Genomic DNA, 23,213 nt, shown 5'->3' on the forward strand with positions numbered 1-23,213 from the left:
TGTGTGTGTGTGTGTGTGTGCGCTGAGTAGTTGGTCCTACCTGACGACAGAGGCATGGAGTATTTGTCCGAGTGGCGTCTGCGCATTGCTCCCATACTCGGGACGTTTGCTCCGCCCAGTACTGACGGCACCTGGGGCATGGCAGCCATGGGCGTAATGGGTGCTGTGGGTGTGGTGGGGGTCTGAGGTAAGTTGGGGGGTGATATGGAGGGCAGATTCTTGGACATGGTGACGCTGGACACCAAGTTGAGCTTGGAGAATGAAAGAGAGAGAGAGAGAGAGCAGGTGGTGAGTGGGAGAATGACAGCGAGGGAGGGAGGGAGGGAGTCTTATTTTGTGGTTTCGGTGACAGTGCAAAGTGTCTGCTCTCCTCCTCTCTAACACAGCTGTGTTTCCACTAACAAGGCTCGTGGAGAGGAGCCAGCCCATCTCCACTAATTACAACCACCAAATTGTATCATAAGAATTCTAATTAGAGCACGCTGTTCAAGATTATCCAACGATCAGCCTCCGTGTTATCCCGGCCCCATCTCTCTTTATCTCTCTATCACTGCCTCCCTCCCTCCTTCCCTCCCTCCTCCTATACCTCCCTCACTACACTGATCCAGATTCCCAAAGCTGGTAAAAGCTCTTGTTTGCTGCTGGTGTGACTCCATCTACATAGTTTATCTGACCCTGATTGAAGAACTCTAGCTCAGAGGTATCAGAGGAGGGCTGTAAAAGGTGTAAAAGGCACTTCCTTTATTATTATTATTTCTACTCTTTGAGAGTAGTCAACCAAATTTGGTTTCTTTAGGTGAATGACATGTTTTGGTCAAGCTCTAAATGTGTTATTGTGCTAGATGTCCATATATTAGCTCTGAAAACATCTGACAGTTACTATGATAACCTCTCATCTACATTTCATATCAAAGCCCTACATTTTAGTACCCTTTCGCTCTTCAGTAAGTAAGGATTAATGATGTAACTTTAAAATCAATACCAACAACAATGATAATGGCAATATTCAGGGGAAAAAAACGGTCTGATGTTTGACTCAGTACTGGTACTGAAAAGACGATCTGAATGATACTGAAACTAAGAAAAAAGAAGGAATTGTTAGGTCTCTTAATTAGCAGTGTCCATTAAAGCCTTTATTTCTCTGCCTCTATAGCAGATATAAACATAAAATTCCAACCAATAATAAGGTTACTGTATCCCCACAGCTTCTATGTGAAATACTTCCCTCTCCCCTGCAGTTCATCAACTTAAAAAAAAAAAAAAAGTCAATAAACAACCCCTAAAAGTACGTGGCTGTTGCATACGGTCTTGAGGGTGGAGGCAATCAAATGTTGTTTCTTCAAAGATAGAAAATGCAGATGAAAGCCCGTATTAATTTCTTTTGATAAAACTTTGCAGACTGCTTCAGATGGATGAGACCCTACTCTGACTAGTTGGATTGACATTTCCTATTACAAAACATCAAATTGTGAATATATACACTTGGAGAAATTAGTTACGGTGCATTTACCACTAATGATTACTGTTCGTGTTCTTTCTCGACACAAAACTGTCCAGACACAAACTCAAAAAACCTGCATGGACGGTTATTTAATATGTCAGTCTTTCAAAGCGTGAGCTGCCTCCAGACACAGTTACACACTTCCTCTCCCTCAATCGCTAATTGTCCAGCTCTTCCACCTTTTTTTTTGCATTTGCTTCCCAAATCTCATGTGAGAGGCTCTAACCGACTGGAAAATTCCTAACTGACCTTTTAGTCTTGGCGCTAATTTGGTTGGAATGGTAATGACACTGTTACATATTCAAACCAAATTGCATTAATTGTGAGTCTGCAAGTGGAATGCATCCGTTGTGAGAGTCTGAATTAAAACGGACTTGAAAGACAGAGGGGAATCAGGGGATGGAGGCTCTGAGAGACGGAGGAGTGAGGGTGAGGAGAAATTATCAGCGGCCATTTGTGGCATGTGTTGATAAATACGATAAAATGTCAAGTTTGAAACACTCTGGGTGGATACAGGGGCTTTCAGATGATAATCATATGCCCACTTAGCTGTAATGAGCTGCTACAGTGACAGTGGGACAATAGTCAGGTGCACACAAACACACATACACTCACACGCCCCACACAGATGGAGGATGGATACCATGTGGCAAGGAATATATATATATATATATATATATATATATATATATATATATATATGCATGCGATTTATTTTCTGAATGCAAATTTTCCAATTTTTCAAGAGCTTCCAGCTATCTAAATTCCTATAACTACTCCTTTTAGTTCCCTTCGGACAGACCTGCCATTAAGCCAAAATTCAATCAATTTCACAAACAGTTTTGCAGAACATTGTAAATCGACACCTCCTTAAAATAACCTTCTGAGTCATTTTTTTAAAGTTTTTCAGGAAACAAAAAAAAAACTTGACATAAAACATAAGAAGGAGTTGATTTATGCCCAAAAAAACCTGTCCAAAATTTTAGGCAATTATTTGAAGCAGGTGACAAAATTGGACAATGGTCTATAGACTATGATGTGGCTTTACCCAAAAGGGGAAATCATACAGTCATACAGCATTGGCAGAAAACATCTCAAATCCTAGAGACGACTGTACAATTTTTTCTCCCATGTCGAATGCAACCTAATAATTCATACTATATTTGTTCAAAAACATGAATGGGCATGTAAATTCATGCATTAAAAGCTAACTTCCTGCTCTTTGTGTGACTTACACGCATTCACTCCAATTTTTCGGCATGATTGATGATGACAAATGACAAATTAATGACATACAAATTAAAAAAAAAACCCAAACAAACAAGTAACCTCTTACTAATCTGAATACACCCTTGAGGTTAGGAAAGACCTTATTTGCAAATTGCAGCCTTGCTAACTTTGCCTCCTAAAAGGCAACATCTACTGAATGAGTGAGAAAAAATGAGTGAGGAAAAAATGTTGTGCTGGATGTAATGCATTTTTTTGGTCACTGGATTTACAAATAGAAAAATCTGACATTCTTCCCAACCTGATAGATTAATACATTTCAGACTTTTTGTCACATGTTGGACTGGGTTTAAATCCATGCTGCCAGTAAAATCCACAAGAGAGGCCGCGCGTACTCCACCTAAATTTCGCCTTACCTACTCTTAAAACCGAGGGGAGCCTTAAAACTGAGGACTTAACTATTCGTTTAAAAATTCTGTCTGAATTGCCCCCACCATCAAATGCAATTAGCTGCTCTTTCATGTGTGCTTTATGTAATGCAATACTTCATTAGCATCATTCATTCATATTCAGGCATGGATTATAGGCTGCAAATTCTTTATTGGACAAGATGGAACCAAGCCGCTGGAGTTGTGAAGATTAAAAAAAAAAAAGAGCTACAAAGAAAGAAAGGGAGAGAAAAGAGATAAAGAGACAGAGACAGAGGGAGAGAGAAAGACAGACTGAAAATATGAAGTTTGATTCCTGATGAAAATATGCAATAAATAGGCTATCTTGTGATTATACAGCTTCATGATGAGAGGTGATGCACAATATTATTATATTGAAAGTAGGTAGTTACTAAGCATCAGAAACACAATAACAATGATTTGCTTTTAAATACGAAGGAAATATTTGCAGAAAAGCATTCGAATGTTAGAATTGCATTTATAATCCTAAAATCTAAAAGTAAAGGGAACAGAAAGAAAATGTAGAATGACAATTTTCCTTATACAAAGACCTCTAACAATTCATAGCAGCACTTTATGTGTTTAATCAACATCATCTCCACCAGCAATCATTTTCAGGTGTTTGTTGTTAAAATGACACATCTTCTTCTTCTCTCATTCCATTTTGGAGTGCTCTAGCTGCCAGTGAGCCAAACAGTCATCAGCAGCCAACAGGTTGTTTTGGCTATTATATCCATCACACAGAAATGACCCTGTGCTTTAGCCAAGGACTCTGTGGCTTTGCCATCTAATATACTTCCAAACTATTGTCCTTTCATGGTGCACCATACCTGATAAGAAGCAGATGTTACTCGGTATTACAAATCCCATTCTCCCTTTCATCTTTGGCCTCTCACTTGCACAACTGCTGGGTGGTTAAACTGGTCATTTTATGTGTGTGTGTGTGTGTGTGTGTGTGTGAGAGAGAGAGAGAGAGAGAGAGCGAGAGAGCGAGAGAGAGAGAGAGAGAGAGAGAGAGAGACTTTCATTGGCTGTTTACGGTAGCCAGGGCAATATGCACTCACTGGTTTGGGAGATGACTTGGGTTCCGAGGGTCGCATGTGCAAGTGGGTCATCATCGCCTGAAGACGCTCACGTTCTTTAGAAAGCTGTTAAGAGAGAAGAAGAAGAGAGTGTGTTAGAGTAGATTAGAGTGGAGGCGGGAGGGGAAAGGAGAGGAGAGGAGAGGAGAGGAGAGGAGAGGAGAGGAGAGGAGAGAAGAGGAGAGGAGAGGAGAGGAGAGGAAAAATAAGATGTAAGATTTAAAGAAAATATTTAAGCCAAGTGAGAAAGAGCCAGACAGTAGTTCTCCTGTTGATCTAAAGAGAATATGAGAGACTTGGGGGGGTGGGGGTGTGTGTGTGTGGGGGGGTGCTGCTGCTGCTGCTGACAGGTCAGGCTAAACAAATAGCATTTCATCTTTTTGTCAATAGCAGAATTTAGGTCAGCAAGGCTCTGACAGTAACAAGCTAGTTGGGCCATAAATTAGGTGGTCCTGAGTGTGTGTGTAAAGTCCTGTGGACACTGTTAGGGGGATGGAACGCAGCCAGCAGCTGCTGAGAGGTGAAGGGGTCTTCCAAACAGGGTATGAGGCGACTCCGCCTCCCTGGTCCAGTTAGTGGCCCCAGCCATTGCCTATCATCAATCTAATTCACAGGGAGTGACAGGGACTGGACCACGTGAAAGGCTCAAATACCCCACACCCTTAATATACACACAGAAGGACCAGGGCAATGAGAAAGAGACAAGTAGTGCAAGTGCACCGATCCACCCACGCACAGGCGCGCGCGCGCACACACACACACACACAAATCTGGTCCTCATTACAAGTGACGGGTCTTAAAAAAAGGGGGAAGAGAGGGATGGAGGGTGTAAGTAGTAAAAGAAAAAGAGAGAAGAGACAGGACAGACAACACAAGAGCAACACTGTAATTGGTCACACTGTAAAGCTTCGCTAGCTTGGGGTTTCAAGGAAAAACAGAAAATACAACATAAATCCTTTTTTTTGTACTTTTTTTTTTTTTTCACACAACAACAGAATACATTTTATTTTAAGACCCCTCAGAACATTGGTCAAGTTTTCATCTGAATGTATCAAAAATTTTAAACAAATTTTCAAAAAAGAAAAGAAAATGCAAAACTATGCTTGGTTCCATCGACTACTTTTATGCAAGTATTAGGCGTTGGTTCATTGAGATAAGCAGCAAGCTAATTCTCCCATCTATCACTGTAAGAGAAGAGGGTGCAGTGAGATGAAGTTATTTTAACAGTGCCAGTCAAAGAGATACAAACCAAACAAGAACAACAAAATGGATAGAAAGCTTGTTGAAGAACAGAAATCAAGAGTTTTGGACAAATAATATCAGTGTATTTGCCCTTTACCCTGACCATCACATGATTGACGTATGCTATTATCTATTTTTTTTTTGTATTTTTCACCACTTTAAGCACCTAATCCTGCAAATACAGACGACAAATGCATTAACTTTCAATGCGCAGAAGAACATCTTGGCTTCCACTGCTTTCTATCAAATTCCTAACATGGTACAACAGTATGTCCCAGTGCCGATCCCTTTTAGGGGTGCTAACTTTACGAATTGCGGAGAACTGGTCAGCTAGGTTAACCCCTCCGACCCTGGTCTCAAATAACACACTAAATACTTGCAGCTGCCACTTTGTTATAGCCTCAGTTCCAAACATAGATATCTATTTGTTTTCAAAGGAAGGGAAGCAGTTGCCGTCAGTGCTGAGTAATAATGTCGCTCAATCAGCGCTCTCATTATCTAGCCAGCATGACTTCTTAATAAGGTCACGCTCCACCTACTGAAAATAGTTCCCTCCTTTTGAGCTTTCTTCAGGTGCAAAGTGCAGTTAATTAACACAGCAGACTGGGAGAGATGCACTTGCTATTAATTGGAAAGAAAAGAGGGTGGGGGAGAGAGAAAAAGAAAGCAGAGAAAATAAAGTGCAAAGCTTAATTCAATTAAAACAGCCATAATGGCTTTCGTTGTAAGGCCCGAGGATTCCTTTGTTTAGTGGCTTTGTTGGATTCGGCAGATCCTGTGTGCCTAGAAGTACTGAGCAGACCACACTTTGGCCTGTCTCTTTGAAAACAAAGTTTTGACAGGATGATAAGTAACTTAAATAAAGATTGGTTCAGAATGAGGGTACCTTGTGACAGAATGTAAAGCTTTGTTGCAACTTTGAGCCAGAAAAACTTACTTGTATTTCCAGCTGCTGTACGACTTGCATCTGCACTCTACACTGGGCTGTGCTCCGGTCGTCAAGAGCGTGTTCATTGTTTAGGTGCCTGGGAAGAGGAGGGGGGTGGAGAGAGAACCTATCAGATCTGTCATTTTCACCATGTGGAGCATGATAATTACAGTATCAACTTCCCTTGTTTTAATGATAATATTTCTATACTGGGACAACTATCTATAGGGTCCTGTTAGGAATCATTGTTCTGCTCTGAAATGAGGTAATTAGAAGTAACATGATGGTGTGTGTGGTGCCACGTTTAACATGACAATAGGACTGCACCGGTTTAGATGGCTAACTTCAGTGCCACCCTGAGCGCTGTGTTCTGCTGAGAATAAAAGGAGCTAGCCCAGCAGAACGGCTTTGTCTCCTTCGTTTACCGAAAACAATACGCACAATTTAACACCAGCAACATTTGACACGTACTGTAGAAGTAGAAGCATCTCTTCAGCTGGAGGTGCATTATCTGGCGGCAGACATATTAAATGTATCTGGCGTGTTCGCCTCATTAAAAGAAAAAGGCAGTCAGACAGCCATAACAGTCAATGAGGGTTTTTGTCTCGATTGGATTTCGTCTGTAGGACACAAAAGAGCCTTGCCATTAAGATAGACCTTTATTCCCCATACACGTGAGCGTATACGTGCAAAAACACACAAATATGGGGCAAATACCGAGGTTCTAAAGTGTTGTGATGCTGGGTAATGAGCCTCTATCTAAATGATCATTGGTGACAAACTCACAAAGCAAGCTCTGAGGAGGAATGCTTATGAAATGCCAGAGCTGCCACTTTATCTCTAGTAATTATAGGTTAGCTTGCAGACCCTTCAATGATCATTTACAGTGCTGCCTCCAGTGCATTAGAAGAGTAAACCCTCTCTCCGGCTTTCACTCTATCTAAGAGCACAAACACACTTTCTAACATTATCATGAGCTCTCACAAACACTGACAATAAAAACACACACCCAGAAATATTTCTATAGTCTCCTCTAAAGCCCTCGCTTCTTGTTTATCTGCAGCATGCAAAACAAGACAACTCACTGTGCCGACTTCCCTCCTGGCCTGCCAATCAACACTCTACAATCACAATAGCTTTGTATCATTCAATTACACCCAACACATTTAAAAACCCTTCCATCTCTGTTTTGCTTTTACTTTTCTCACCATTTCAGTTCTAATGTTCAGAAATGTTTCATTATGAATCAAAAAGGAGGTAGCATTAAAAAAGGAGGGGTGGGATGGATAGGGGCTGGTGGTGGGGGTGGAGAGAGGAGGGATGAACCGGTGGATTTCTCTAGCCCTGTGCCTAATTGCTGTTTCAGAATGCGCATGCAAAAAGGGGGCATTTCATTAATCATTTAATCACGTCCCTCGCAGGATGAGGGAACTAATGTTGCAAATACCCTTTTCATTTCACTGCCCATAATGCTATCTTATGCACTTGATGTATGGCGTGTGTCATGAATTACAGCTGCTTCAAAAGCACAGAGCGGGCTGCTCGCTGTCCCTGAAGATACCTCATTACAAAAAAAAAGGAAAAAAAGAGGGCGTCTTTATTAAGTTTGCCTCTTGTCGACAAGCAGCATATTTTTCTATACCTTGTCGATGTTTGTCTGGGATTGTGCAAAGGCCTCATGTCTGTCCTTCAGCCAGATATTTCCCTCACACAGCTATTGGCCAGTTAGCGAGCCGATTATAGGCAGATTACTACATGCATTTATGAAATATTGAAATGGCAGCATGTCCTACTGTGCATTAATAATGCCACAAGACAGGAAAAAAAGAGGAGGGGGAAGACAGGCAGCCAGGAAACAATAATGAAAGAACACCTTATTTACTGAGATGTGGCTGAAAAGTACTTTGTTCCTCTCCATTTAAATATAAATTATCTTCCATTATTAAACAAAATCCCATAACTCTTAACATGCAAGCTCTTTCTCTTATATGATTTGGATATCTTGATAAGAAACTTGTCATTACACTGAAGTTCAGAGCTTATTGCTGAAGGTTAGTGGAAAAATTACTTGTCGGACATAAAGTTCAAGTTTTCCATGGAAGTTTCCATGCAACTGTCGAGCAAATTTTAAGCCAAAAAGGAAACGCGAACTTGCTGTGTTTCGGCCTACTTTGGAATGAATAAACTAGACTACACAATGCCCGTTTTTATCAGAAGATGGCGGTAAAATCAATAGTACGCATGGGTAGAACTAGCAGTAGAGGAAGAGGAGGTTGTTCAGGCCATCTACAGCCAGCAAAATCAATGGAGTTATTACTTTCCAGTGCCAGTGAACATTTGCCGTGTTGTATGCTGTCTAGAGAAAGTTTGGTAATATCCGTCATGACTTTGTGGCAAGCAGCTGGTCAGCCATGTGACTTGAAGATTATTTGAGAGGTCAGTAAGGGTTTCTATCCTGATTTTGTGCATTTTAATCTTTTTTTTTTTTAAAAAAGATTTAAAAAAAGAAGGACAAATATGTTCATAGAAACAGTGTTGTTTTGTTTTTGTCTTTTTGGATTTTGTCTTTTTGAATTTCTGTCTTGGAAGACATACCACCATGTGACATGAAGCATGTGAAAGATGGAAATTTAGAGATGTTGCAAAGGTGTAAAAAAACAAAAACAAACCTGATAAAGAAAGACATAACAATAAAAAAAGGGGAGGAAATTGGATATTATTGGATCCTGCAGTCTCTTTTCTCTCAGAGATGGGAGCAAAACATCTCAAAGGTTTTACCCCACAGCTGTGAATATGAATATGTATAGGCCATCAATGTCCACTAAGGGCCCAATAATAAATCTACACAACCCAGCATATATGGATGATGTACCTCTGCTAATTATCTGTGTGTATTATCAGGGGCTACTAAGGCCCAGCAGAGAACAGCAAGTTACGCACCCCGACTAGACATGGCATGCACACACACATACCAACGCTAATTCGACCAAGGTAATGTACACACACACAGAACAAACAAAAGAAGCATGTACTGTACTTCCATGCATAAGCAAGTATATATACACAAACATGCATACACACATGCAGACACTCTCCCCACGGTGGTGATGCATAAGTAATGCCCTCCGTTTTAAAGGTCTTGTCACAGTGCAGCAGACATGTGGAAGGGTAGAGGGGGAGCTTGGCTATCTAGGGGCCAGGGGCCTGCCTGACTGCCTCCACAGTGTGCGTCTGCGTGTGTGTGTGTGTACATTATATAGAGACGAAGACACTTGGCTGCTGCCTTGTGGGTTTAATTAGCAGTGGGTTACAGACACCAGGTTAGCGCCTGAGCTTGCCATTTTAACTTAGAGCCTGCCTTTCTGCTAGTAATAAGGAGAGCATGGTGGTGACAATGAGTGGAAGAGTTAAGTGTGTGTGTGGGAGCAAGTATTGTTATATCGTTTATATGTAGACAGACTGCATCTCATTGAGGTGGGAGGACATTGATTTAATGGGGGTGTATGAGATGAAATACCAAAGAAGGAGAGACACGAACATGCTGGTAGAGGAGTGTATTAAGAAAGCTACTGGATTTCCAACAAAATTAGTCTTAGCATGACTACCATTTATGGTCCTTTCTCTTGCTTTCTCTATCTCTCTCACTGTTGCACACACACACATGCATACAAACACACACCCACACCCACACCCCCCCCCCACACACACACACACACCTCCAACACCCACCACTCAAGCAACATTCCCACTGATATGATTTCATTTTGTACTTCAGAGAGCTAATTCAGGATGCCAGGCACCTTGCGGCTACCATTTCCAGGTGAAAACACTTAAAAGAACACAGAGGAGCTATTAAATGCTGATCTTGACAAGTTTCTTCATGCAACAAAACAATAGATGACTAAACGTGTCACTGCCGCTGAGCTTAGCTCCTGCAGTGAGCTATGAGATGCCAGCTTGACTTGGCTGCCCCCCTCTTCACATGCGTAACCCACACCCAGCTACCAACATCCAAACTGTCATCTAAATCTGACACCCGCTTTATGTAACCCCGTTTAAACTATGCTTGTATGTGTGAGCATCATTGTGTGTTCGTGTGTGTGTAGTCGAGTGGCATCTCCAGAAACATAAAAGCAGTGCCTCTGACACCGACAATCACCGCTCCAAGGCACGCCACCGAGCAGCCATCTTTGTTCTGATGACGAGCCTGCCTTCTTTGTTGGTGTCTGTTTTCATGTGCTGGCTGAGTTACAGTATAGCGACAGCCTCTGACTTGCAGGGATGTGTGTGTGTCTGTGTGTGTGTATTTGTGTGTGTGTGTGTGAGAGAGAGAGAGAGAGAGAGAGAGAGAGAGAGAGAGAGAGAGAGAGAGAGAGAGAGAGAGAGAGACAGCGGAGAGCTGAACCAAGACATTGTTTCTGTTTTGTAGCAGCCAATGATCTAGCAAGCATCCTTACAAAACCATCTGCCAAAATGTGCTCTAGCTTTAAAGTTTGTAATCTACCTGCTTTCCCTCTGTCTATCTCGCTGCTTGCCTTTACAAGCATGCATCCTTTTGCATCAGTTTACCAGCTTACCGTTTTATACAGCGTATCTCTGCCCCTCACCTGAATGACCCGCTAAGCCACTGAGACACAGTATCCTTAAAGCACACAGATGTACGTGTGTTTGCGTGTACAGTGCAGAGGGAAAGACTGATGCCTTCTTTAAGGAAGCGTACTAAGGTGATACAACTAGATATCAGAAAAAAGTTAATCCGATACTGGCTTGCCTTCTCACACACATACACAGTCACACACACATACAGTCACACACAGATACACAGACCCACACAAACACACATGCGCGCGCACACACACACACACACGTGTTCCTCAAGATGTACGGTAGCCTCTTCTACCTCGACAAGTGTAGTCTACACTGTTTTTTTTTCATAAGCATGACTGAAATTATATCAGGTTTTACCCATGGATTGCCACTCTAGAGATTGATATTGACATGTATGTGGCACAATTTCCCAAAGGGATAAGCACAAACACAAACACTCAGGCCAGTGTTGTAATATTTGTTCACCTTTGATTCATTTATATATGACGCTGTCAATTACAATTGCTGTGAGTATTCTGAATCTACAGAGTGAAAATGCAGTTTAACGTTCAGTCTGGCTGGTTTTTTTTTTCAAAGACCGATATGTTCATGACAGAATTTCATTTCATAGATGCCCATTTTAACTTTATTTCTCAAGCTTGCCCTACATCAGCAGCTCTAATTGAGTGGACTACTTCATCATTTAAGTACATTTTTTTTAGCCTTCTTACTGTAGAGAAACGCATATTTTAGAAAATACACCAGAACAATGTCCTGATTTCAAGAGTTTATGCGAATTCACATGGACGTTTACAGCCCGTGAAAAACACTCGCCAGATCGTTATTTCACAGTTAATTACAAATCTAATTAGAATATTCAAATTAAAGCTTTCCCTTTCTTTTCTTCTCTGTGTGAGAGCAGGGAGCCAGAGAAAGAGTGATAGTAAGAGAGAGAGAGAGAGAGAGAGAGAGAGAGAGACAGAGAGAGAGAGAGAGGCAGAGAGACACAGACAGAGAGAGAAGGCCAAGAGAGACTCAGTGAGTGTCATTGTGATAACCTGTAATCGGCAGCGCTGCAAACACCTTCTTCCTTTGATGTCCCCCCACTAACATCCTGGCAACAAAGCCGGCCAATTACAAATGAGCTAATTAACTAAATTGTTGATGGAGCATGAAGAGTTCATTCGCTCTGGCGCCTGCACCATGACAACAGTGAATGGGGGCCTTTGTTGTGGAGGTAAGTGTGCGGCCGTGCGAGTTGCCATTAGCTTTTGACGTTTTTCACAAACCTATCAGGCCCTTCCATGCCGGCAAAGGAGATTTGTTATGGATCACAATTGGTTTGAATCCTGCGCTACTGGAGATGAACCCTGTCAACTGGCTCTCTGGGAGGTCAAAATGGCTCTTTGAAAAGGTAGTGGTGTCTTCTTTGTAAGGCCACTCTGTATCCACAGGGAGAGAAGGTGTAGGGGGCTACCTCCATGGGATAAAATGTTAGCTTTTGCAAGCGCATACACACACACACACACACACACATACACACACACACATAAAAACACTCTCATATGGAGTTAAGAAGCTCATATAAACATACAGGTGCATGGTCTTACTTCAAAAATTGTCCAAAGTCCTCGCAGATGCTTTCGCAGCCGGGCCACTTGCACACACCATGACCATACAGGGGATGGGACCCTCCATTTTCTTCATGTTGTGAACTAAAGATTAAGTGAAAAGAAGGAGAGGCAAGCATGACAAAGTTTTCCAGGTTACAGTCAACACCCAAGAGGTTAAAACAGGTCTGCAGTGGGCTAAAATTGAGGCCAGAGAGTGGGAGAGAGACATAGATAGAAAATGATAAATGGAAAGCTACTATTACTGGGCATTGATCTCCATTCAGTCTATATGTCCCAACATGCAGGTGCCTTAATTACAAGACAAGGTAGAATTTAATCAGTTAACAATCCTCATAGAAATCTTGAGTGAGCTGTAGTCTCAATGCAGCCCCCAGCCCATCTTGTAAAGCTATTACGGGAAAGAGGGCTGGAGGCTTTCAAGTAAACATTAAAAATCCAGACAGCCATATAATTTTCATCAGAAGATTAATACTCTGTGTAACTTATGTTCTTTGAGGACAAGGGGAGCAGGGGTGCTCTGGCGTTTCTCAAATGGCACCCAAATAAGTTACGACCCTGCCTAGACAGCACATCCTATTAAAGATGACAGTTTAACCTTTAGGCTTGGCTCGGATGTGTGTGTGTGCATGTCTGTGTGGATGTGTTGTGTACAGTGTGTTTCTTTATGTCTGCTTATAGGTTATGCTTGCGCTTGTGTGGTCAATGACTATATGTGTGCGTGTGGTACATGAATATGTGTTAGCACTGGCGTAGCTCACACTGTGTTTTACACACAAAGGGGGCTTCCCCCACATCGATCCATGACATGTTAGTAAGCAGCGCTCCTTACAATACTCCTTGTTCGATCATTATGAGACACCAAACACCCCTCGGGACACAGGCAGATAAAAAGTGTTTTTTCCCCCTTGTCTTACTCCTCTTCTGATTCCCTCTCTACCTCTCCCTGTCTTCCTTTCAAAAAATCTTTTTGTCAAGCTTCCTTTTAGTGGTGCTGGAGCGATAGCATCTACTTTAAACCAATTACATAGCACTTCTACCTCCAGTGTGAGTCTCTATGAAGCTTCCACATAGACATACTCACACTCACACACACACACACACACTGCTAAGTCCTTATTATAATATCGCCCAAGAAAAGCCTTTGAATAATGCATGGCCAAGATAGGCAGATATGTGAACAGTCAGTGTTTTGGTGCGGGGCGCATTTATAAAACACGCCATCACAAGGATAAACATCCTGGAAACGCCACTCAAGGCATCACATATTCTGTTTACATGACAAGCAAGCAAGAAAGGTAATTTTCAAAAGGGAAGAATTGTGAGAAAGCACTAAATACTTAATGTACAAGGAGGTTACCTTGTCTTGGCTGCCAGAGAGGCTTGTTGTGTGTGTGCCTGCCTGCATGGCTTCCTCTCCTTGCGTTTGATATCTGTATACAAGCTAAGTGCGTTCAATGGCACATGTGGTCCTCTGGGAGAACAAGGCTCTTATTTTTGTGCATATTACCACGACACTAATAAACTATTGAACAAATAAACAAAACATCAGGTTTTCCCTGTGGCTAACAATGCTGTTATTTTACTTTGGATGAGAGTTCTTTTTGTATTGTGCATGTGTGGCAGGTCACAAACTTTTCATATACAACCCCTTTTTTCTGGTAAAGAAGAAAGAAAAAAGGGTCGCTGATACCTCTCTCGTTCCCTTTCCCGTTCCCTCTCTCTTCTGTGATTGAGGGCTGGGGACTGTCCGTTGGCAATGGAATGGTGAGAGATGGGTGGTGAAGCTTTGGGAGGATTGGAGGAAGAGGTAGTTGAAGAAGAGTTGTTGGTGGAGAGGTCTAAACCACCGCCTACCCCACCAGTGCCAGTACCACTGTTGCTGTGTTTGATTGCGTTGTCCTCCATGCCATGGCCACCGCCTCCAGTCACATCCTTCCACAACTGCTGGAGCTCTGCAGGGCTCAGGCCAGCTACAGAAAACAGAAAGCAAGACAGATATGGGAATTGAGGGAAAGACAAGAGGAAGAAGGAATAATTAATGTAAACAGTGTATCATAAAAAATGAGAGATTTGCCTAACAAAAATGCCCTGACCACTTTATTCAACATCCAGAAGAGTTGCATGACTCAAGGCCTCCAATGATGCTCCCGAACTACTTCACTGCAAGGCTGAGTTTGAGCTCTTCTACTCTTCTGCCCACTGAGGTACTGCCAACTTTACCTGTTGATGTAGTTCTCAAAATGTTGAGTGTTGCAATAAAATCTTAAGAGGATTTGCAAAGAATTGGTTTGAGTGTACAAATGGCATTATTGTTTATGATGTTCAAATAAACAGTCTTTGTCTGCTCCTTCTTTCCAGCTTGGCAACTAATTAGGCAATTTCACTGCTTTGATTTCACTCTAATGTCTCTCTGCTTCTTGTTTTCTGTCTCCGCCATTTTGGTTGTAAACAATAAACATAGGTGTTTACTTGACTCAGGAGAAAATGGAGCCTATCTCGCTCTTGCTCCCTCTGTGTCCTTTTATTCTTCTCTTTTTCCTCTCTATGGTTCTCAGTGAAGGCAGTAAACAACAACAACAACAACAAGAATCAGGAAAGGAGTGGGGGGCAGGAGAATAGGAATAGAAATGGAAAAACAGCAAAAATAAGCAGAGAAGAGCTGAGGGAGAAAGGGAGGTAGACAAAGGAAGTCCTAATCAGACAAGAAGAGCGGGGAAAAGGATTTTAAAGACTAAAAAAAACGATCATGTGGCGAGTTAGGGACATGGCGGATAGTAGGAAGGCATACCAATGAGGTGATGGCAAACAGACAGAAATACTTAGAGATAACACAGAAGAGACACAGGTGCATACCAATGAGAGAAACAAAGACAGGCAATTCAGCAAGACAGACAAGGAGTTGGGCAGACAGGCTTTGAGACACTAGATAGGTATCAAACAGCAGTGAGGCAGAATGAAAGAGATAAAAGCAGAGTGACAAACACTTGTTCCACAAACCATCCACAAAACACAGGATGCATGTGACCATAAGTGCTACAAGTCACATGCACATCACTCCTACCCTAATTCGTCCCACCTCTACTCTTACCTGGTGGGGGCAGCGTCTGTCCGGGCAGGGCAGCTTGGCCAGGAGCGGGCCCAGGCAGCGAGAGCAGGCCCTGCCGCTGCATGTTGAGCAGGTGCTGCTGCTGCTGGAGCTGCTGCATCTGCAGAAGCTGCTGCTGGAAGACGAGCTGCTGGGCGGCCAGCTGCTGCTGCTGCTGCTGTTGCTATAGAGAGGAGGAGAGGGAGGGAAAATTACAGACGAATTAACAACTGAGGGAGAGGGAGAGAGGACGGATTTGGCTGTGTGTGTGTGAGTGTTGGTTGTGTGTGTGTGTGTGTGTGTGTGTGTGTGTGTGTGTGTGTGTGTGTGTGTGTGTGTGAGAGTCTGCACTCACTCGCCTCTGCCGTGACCTTACTTATACCTCTGTCTCTTTTCTACTCTCCCGCTGTCTGTGCGCACTTGATTTTTCCTCCTGTTTTTGGGCTGCACCAGAGTTCCTCTCTGTTACTGTGTTCATGTTCATGAGTGCACACAAACAGATACAAAGCTGTGCTAATATGCCAGCTCTCAAGCCTACCATTGCCTGCTTGTGATCGTATATGATACTAAGTCCCTGGAACAACCCCCCCCAATAACCACCCCTGATAGTTAATTGTCTCGCCTTCACTGATGGTGCTTATATGGCCAGAGGGAGTTGGCAGGATGACAGATTTACAGCATCGTGTATGTGACTGCTGAGTACAAACACACACATATCCCCAATCCGACTGCCAGAGAGAATTGTTTGTTGCATAAGCCTTGTGCAAAACAACAACAAAAACAACAAAACACTGAAAAACATAACTGCAGCAAAACAAGAAAGAGAGGGAGTGAGTTTTTAGGGGGTGAACAACAACAAACAGCAAAAAAAAAAAATCTTCATCAAATTGTAAACCACAAGTCAGACTAAGGTAATGACTGGCAGTCTGAAGTGTCTTTTTGCTATCTTTTGAACGACTTGGATGTTTTGTTCTTCTCTCCTTACCACATACATGTGTGTGCATTCAGCATGTCAAGCTCATGTATTTCTGTATGTTTAGATCATGATGGACCTGGAGAGGCGTGGAAGAGGGGGGAGGAGGAGGAATTGTGAGGGTGTGGTGGAGGGGGAGTAAAAACTTGTGATGCGCTCACTGGAAAACAGGCTGCATAATGGAGTGATGCAGGGAGGTGGTTTGTCCCCCACCTCTTCACCCTGCCTCTAGAGAAATAAGGGAGCAATTTCTATTCCATATTTGATGGCAGGGCCCTGGAAAAACTATTCACAAATCCAAACAGAAACAAAGCCGCCGGGAGGTCAGTCGTGGCTTCCTGTAGGGGCAGCATAATGGGCTGCTTGAGGAGTCACTGAGATGTATAACAGAGAGAAGAAAAAAGGACAGAATGTTTCTGTGATATACAGTTTTCTTCTGATCAATTTAAAAGCTCTCACACTTACAGTGCCGTCGCAATGAAGCCCTGGACTGGCTCTCAGGGTTCAGCACCAACCAGCACAGTTATGCAAATGTAGCTATGGCTGTCACGCTTATCTCCCCCTCTCTGATATCCAACAAGTATGAGACAGAGCTATGTCTGTCGACCGGCTTCCTATCACTGTGATTTATGAGTGCCATACACCGTAACTTTAGAGGTAGAGCATGTATTTTTCTGTGTGTGCCTGTAGAAACACTTCATTAATGAGTTGGACCTGGGACCTCTTTGTCTCTAGTCTTCTTTCTATAAATCAGGGGGTGAGACTGTGTGCATGCATCGTTTTTGTGAATCCTGCTTCATTAATGCAGTCATTGCCAGGTTGTGCGTGAGGGTAGCAGAAATTGTTGCAAGGTGGTGTGTGTATTAGGGGTTAGTCTATGATTGACTGACAACTGCCCATTTACATCCAAAAAAATATACAGTAAAGAAGACTTTGAAAGAATAGATATAAAGGTATTAACCATAACAGCAGACAATTCTTCAAAAATGAGGGCTGATGCAAAGGGGCTGAAAATCTGAAATGTGGATACTTAAACTTTGCAGCATAGAAGGTCGATACAATCATCACAGTTTTGAGGTGAACTACCAAGATTAGCGTCACCTATTCAGTATCTGGCCAAATGCCAAATACGGTCAAACTTCCAACGTCTGTTTCAAAGGTATGGCCTTTAATAATGACGTTTTGCAGAAAATTATGTCACAGTACTGTTAACGTTTGACCTTTTTCGATCTAAAATGCCATGGTACAGGTGATAGATGTGTGAATGTGGAGGACCAACCTCTTTAGCCTGCTTGCCAGGGTGTTGCTGCTGGAGAAGTTGTAGATGAAGTTGCTCCTGCTGTTTCTTGTAGAACTCCTGCAGATGTTGCTGCACGCACACATGCACACGGGCAAAAGATAAAAAAAATGTAAAAACTCTCTCACAAAGATGTTTGATTTCAATAGCTTTACAATATACTACATACAAGAATATCTGTATGCCATTTTTGAGATGAATTGAATAGATTTACATGGAAAACCCTCACAGAAGATCCCTTGGAATTAAACAGACAGTCTCTCTTAACATTGCCTACCCTGCCTCAGCTCCAACTATACCTCACATGTTGCTCAGGCAGAAACTGTTGCATGATATAAAAAAAAAAATTTCAAGTGGCTTTGGCATTTGTATCCTCGTCTTTCACATTCCTCTCCATATGGGCTTTTAATAGTCCCACAGATCTGGTGGGGGCATCAATTCATCATGTTAACTGCGCATTTGGTTGCCAGAATGTGATGGCTTCTTTTTGAGTAGCTGAGATAAACAAAATAAACTGCCCCAGAGACAGACTCACAACATTGAACTGATTCATTTAACACACAGACACATACAGACAGACAGACAGACAGACAGACACACATACGGTGATATCTGTTTAAGCAATGATTTCAGCTTAATTTCATAGAAACTTCAGATGGCTTTTTTGGCGTGATGAAGAAGTCCATGAAGCTGAGATGGATGGTCGAGTTTTTCGGCTTACTGCCATAAAAATATCCACATGATTTAACAGACACCATATTAAAAATGAATGAGATCCCAAGGACCGAATGCAAACTCTTGCCCCAGTTACTTCATCAACATAAATCAACACGAGAACATAGCTGAGACAAATTTTGACCAAGTGGCTCCTATTTACTCTGGATTACTTTTAGCTAATGTGTGCTATGACACATTGCCAAAGCACCCATTGAGACGACATGATCAACTGCGCTATGCCGAAACTGCCAAAGAATCTCTATATTAATGAGAACTAAAAATGCTCAAATTGAATTTTATTAATTTGAATCTTAAGTTCCTTTATTTGCTGTGACAGATGCTGTGCAAAGTGTGCTGAAACAGTCACCAAATACAGAGTGTGATTGCTCTTAATAATGAGGAATCATCAGAATAAGTGACATTCTTAATTAAACAATTCGCTTTTGCTTAATCATCTATGGATGAGAAAAGGATTCCAACTCTGACACGTGTTGAGTGTGTACTTTCACAAGCCAGTTCCTAATATTACATCATCCATCACCTATCATTCAGCTTCTGGTGTTCAAGCCAACTGTGCCCTACTCTTCCAGTCCCTGATGGATGCCTGTCAGGGAATTGAACTGGTGACACACAGGAGACGGTTAATTAGAGGTGACGTGAACAAGTAAGTCAATTTCAGACTCCTCTTGGTAAGCGTGTCAAGGACAAGGGGCGGTGGTGAGTCGGGTGTAAGCAGCTGGTGGCTGCAATACACTGAAAAAGGAGTGACTCAGGTTGTGCACGTGTGTTTGTGAGTGTGCACTGATCCCATGTGCGGGTTGGTTGTGTTTATGTGTTAATGGTCTTTAGTGACAACAGGTCTATATTTGGTTTGTGAGGTTACAATCAAAGATGAGGAGGCATGCCAGAAGTTTGTCACATTAGCACAGCACATCCCTCATTAAGGGAGATAATTTATGTGTTACATTTACAAGTGCATGTGTATCCACATGTACTGCAGTGTTTTGCTGGATGAGAATGTTTGTGTACCTGCTGCAGCATCACAGCCTGCTGCTGCTGGAGGAGGGCCTGGAGCTGCTGGGGGGAAAGCACCTGCTGCTGGAGGATCTGCTGCATCTGTTGTGGTGTGATCACCTGGGGACTCATCATGGCCACTGACACTGGAACCTGAAGCAGGAGGATGAAAGAGGGATGAGGCACAGGGAGGAAGAAGGGAGATGACGACAGGGGGGGAACAGGGGAGGTATAAGATGTAGAGGATGGGAAAAGAAGAGAATGGTAAACAATTAGAGTGCGAGATCGTTTAAGTGGAGAAAGTTGGAAAAACATAGTATTGCAGATGTGCAACAGGAGATTGGCATATTGCAAGAGGTCTAATTGGTGGCTAAAAGGCAGGGAGAGCAGGCCTCCTATGGCCATGACGTTGAACAGCCTAGAAGAGATGCTGAAAGAAGAAAGGTGCTGTGCCTTTATGTTGCTCATCTTATTTTCCTTCTTCCAGCCCGCTGGGAAAAGTACAGGATTTAAATAGACATAGACCTTAATTAGCAAGACTCTTGAATCCCCCCCCCCCGTCTATCAGTGCTGCTATTGCGAAAGTGTGAAAATGCACAACTCCAAAGTCGATTAAAACTACATTAATGAAGTGGACATAGAGCACGAACAATCAGTGATGAGGCGGGTGGTGGCTGAGCGATTGGGGGTTCGTCCTACAATATTTTCTTGGTTGGAAAAAAGGGGAAACAGAAAAAAAAACATAATCTTTTATTCTCATAAAAGCAGCCAAAAGCCTTGTTGATTCTAACTCTGACAAAAAAACTTGCAATTTTAGGTGATAATGAGTAAAATACCTGTGTGCTGTAGAAGAACTTCACCAAAACAAAACAAAGATATGCATTCTGTAGTTCCTTAAAATTTTCCTCAAAAGATGCCAGTGCTATTGATGTCTGAGGTGGCAGATCGGTGGGAAGAGGAGGCTATTTGATTATGTGGACACATGGAAACAGGGGAGTGTGGCTAAAAGTCATTGTCAGTTTCAGCAGCCTGTGTAAAAAAACAAACAAACAAAAAAAAAACAACTCCTGGGGGGAAGAAATATACTTTTGTGTTTGGTTTAGTTTACATTTTAGATGTGGAAAAACAGCATCATTGCACCTTGACTACATATGACTTATACACACTTCAATTGACCGACTCAAATCATTCTTTCCTGTTTTAAGATGACCTTTAAGATACATTACGCTTGAACAAAAAATTCTCACACTCATATCGCCTATTGATTAGGCTACATCTTATCAACAAAGAGGTTTTAAACTGTTATAAGACAATTAAAATATCAACATGTAGTACCAGCTTCACTGACACTAATTGCAGCTGTGTTTGGCACGGAGCTGCCATGACAGTAGCTAGCCTATATGGTGTGTCAAGGGGCCAATAAGACATCCCTGTCCTCATCGCCAGCTAATCAAGCTGACTTGATTACTTTCCCTCACGCACCCCTCCACACACACACACACACACACACACACACACACACACACACACACACACACACACACACCTTCTCTCACTGTCAGGCCTTGACACGTCCTTGTTTAGCTCTCTACTCCTCATCGCCTACCCCCCAACCCAGGTTCTCCCCCCTCTTTGATTAGCCGAGACATTTGCATGGTCACTACACATTTTTCATTTTAGAAGTCATTATGCATTAGTGGCTCCTGATCGCCCGCCTTGACTAATCCTGATGAACTGAAAATCACAGCTGAAGGTCAACTTCCACCCGGCCCCGCTGCACATTCATATTCATATTCAAACAAATCCTGCCTCCATTGTTCATTAGGGTCTTAGAGAGAAGGGACTCCATCTAAGGTGGGAGAGGACGTAGAGGAGAAGGGGGAAGAGGAGGAGGAGGAGGAGGAGGAGGAGGAGGAGGAGGAGGATGTTGTGCTACATCTCTTTTCTTCTCTGGACCCTCTATACAGGAGCGCAAAAGAAAACCCACTCACAATAACCGATGTGCTGAACAAAAGACGTCAAAAGTTGCAAATTAAACAGTCCACGTGTAATTATGCAAATGCTGTGCTTACACCTTCATTGTTATTAACCCTTAAAGGTACATTTGCAAGGTAAGTAATTACCCCCGCAGTCACTCCTGGTTTTGTGTCGGATGCCATGACAATAGGACAAGTGCAGCTGAGAAACAACATTAAAGATGCACTCATTAAGACTATTAATTGGATGCTGGCTCAAAGATGTTTTGGTTCACAAAAGCAAAGCAGGCTTAGGATTTAACATAAATGTATGCGCATGCATATGTAGAATAGAATAATATAAATTCTAAACTGTACTTCAAAGTGTTTTTTATTGTCTCAGAAGTGAAATATATGCATTCATAGTGTAATACCTGGATATGAATAATGCAGCATTTCTGCAACAATAAATAAAACCAAACAAAACTTCAACATAGAGCTAAATCAACAAAATGATCAAAACTCAGAAGTGCTTTCATTTTTAGTGGCGAAATGGGGTATAATAGTCTTCCTTTCACCACTGTTCGAAACAAAATAGGGGAAGAAAAAGGGGAAAACAGGACAGAGAGAGGGGAGAAAAGGCATTGGCCCACGTCCATTGTGAAGTGCACCACAATGCTAATTCCAGCATTTAACTGCATGCTTTTCTGCTTGATGTATCAGAGGCTCCAAGATGAAAGCAGATAAGTAATTGCTCTCCTGGTTCTTATTCTTCACTGACAACCCATAAATTTAATTTTACACACACGTTCATTTACATTTTCGAGTATATGACATGATAATTGCAGGAATATAACACCTCCATTCTGCAGGATACTGCATGAGGGCTTGATTGACGTGAGCAGTGAATTGAAAGGAACAGGAGGCTGAATTGCTTCTCCTAGAAATGATTTTGCCACGAAAGGATGAAATTAATGAGCATTTACGAGCTGATGGCGGTGGCATAAACATTCACACAGTATGAATCTTTTGGAGAAGAGGAGCCATGATATCCAAACGTGCTGAACTTCTGGTTCTTTGTGATCCAGGAGGATACAATTCCTGCAGTTTATTCGGCAACAGGAAAGATTCTTTCCCTTGATGTGTCCAAACAACTGTTTTCCTTTTAGACATGTGTCAGAAACATGATTGTGTTGTTCTCTCCATTTGAACCCCTTTTTTTTAATTTATGCCCCCTTGTCTTAAAAACTACAAGAGAGTGATAATCAGTATTGACATGAACTTTGAAGCCATCTGGTTTGCACACAAAGTTGGAGAGCAAAACAAAGGTCCTTTAAATTGGCTCCTGATGTGAAAACACCAGTGGGGCCCTCACCAGAACAAGCAGATCATTACAGCGCTCTTGTCACCCCAGCAGCCTGTAAGCAGCCTCTCCAATGTCTCGTGAAAGGTCAAGCTCTTCCACGGAGATCTCAGGTATCATTTCCAGGCAGAGTTGGCACCTTTGTTTGATGTAACCGAG

General features: G+C 42.3%; 1 protein-coding gene across 5 annotated transcripts in view; it reads right to left on the minus strand.

The window, feature by feature from the left end:
- foxp2 (forkhead box P2) overlaps nucleotides 1-23,213 on the minus strand; it is a 102,670-nt gene that overhangs the window by 12,685 nt on the left and 66,772 nt on the right. For all 5 annotated transcript variants that reach the window (XM_086202274.1, XM_086202273.1, XM_086202275.1 and 2 more), the window contains 8 exons: nucleotides 19,752-19,889; nucleotides 17,988-18,077; nucleotides 15,739-15,919; nucleotides 14,341-14,620; nucleotides 12,627-12,731; nucleotides 6,439-6,526; nucleotides 4,242-4,325; nucleotides 41-251 (listed from right to left, as the gene is read on the minus strand). In XM_086202274.1, the coding sequence (XP_086058400.1) occupies nucleotides 41-251; nucleotides 4,242-4,325; nucleotides 6,439-6,526; nucleotides 12,627-12,731; nucleotides 14,341-14,620; nucleotides 15,739-15,919; nucleotides 17,988-18,077; nucleotides 19,752-19,889 (1,177 nt within the window). The remainder of the gene's footprint in view (nucleotides 1-40; nucleotides 252-4,241; nucleotides 4,326-6,438; nucleotides 6,527-12,626; nucleotides 12,732-14,340; nucleotides 14,621-15,738; nucleotides 15,920-17,987; nucleotides 18,078-19,751; nucleotides 19,890-23,213) is intronic.

The sequence above is a fragment of the Aulostomus chinensis genome, chromosome 4 (assembly GCF_037954235.1).
Source record: "Aulostomus chinensis isolate RoL2024-O1b breed Wild chromosome 4, RoL_Achi_v1.0, whole genome shotgun sequence".
Classification (NCBI taxonomy): Eukaryota; Metazoa; Chordata; class Actinopteri; order Syngnathiformes; family Aulostomidae; genus Aulostomus; species Aulostomus chinensis.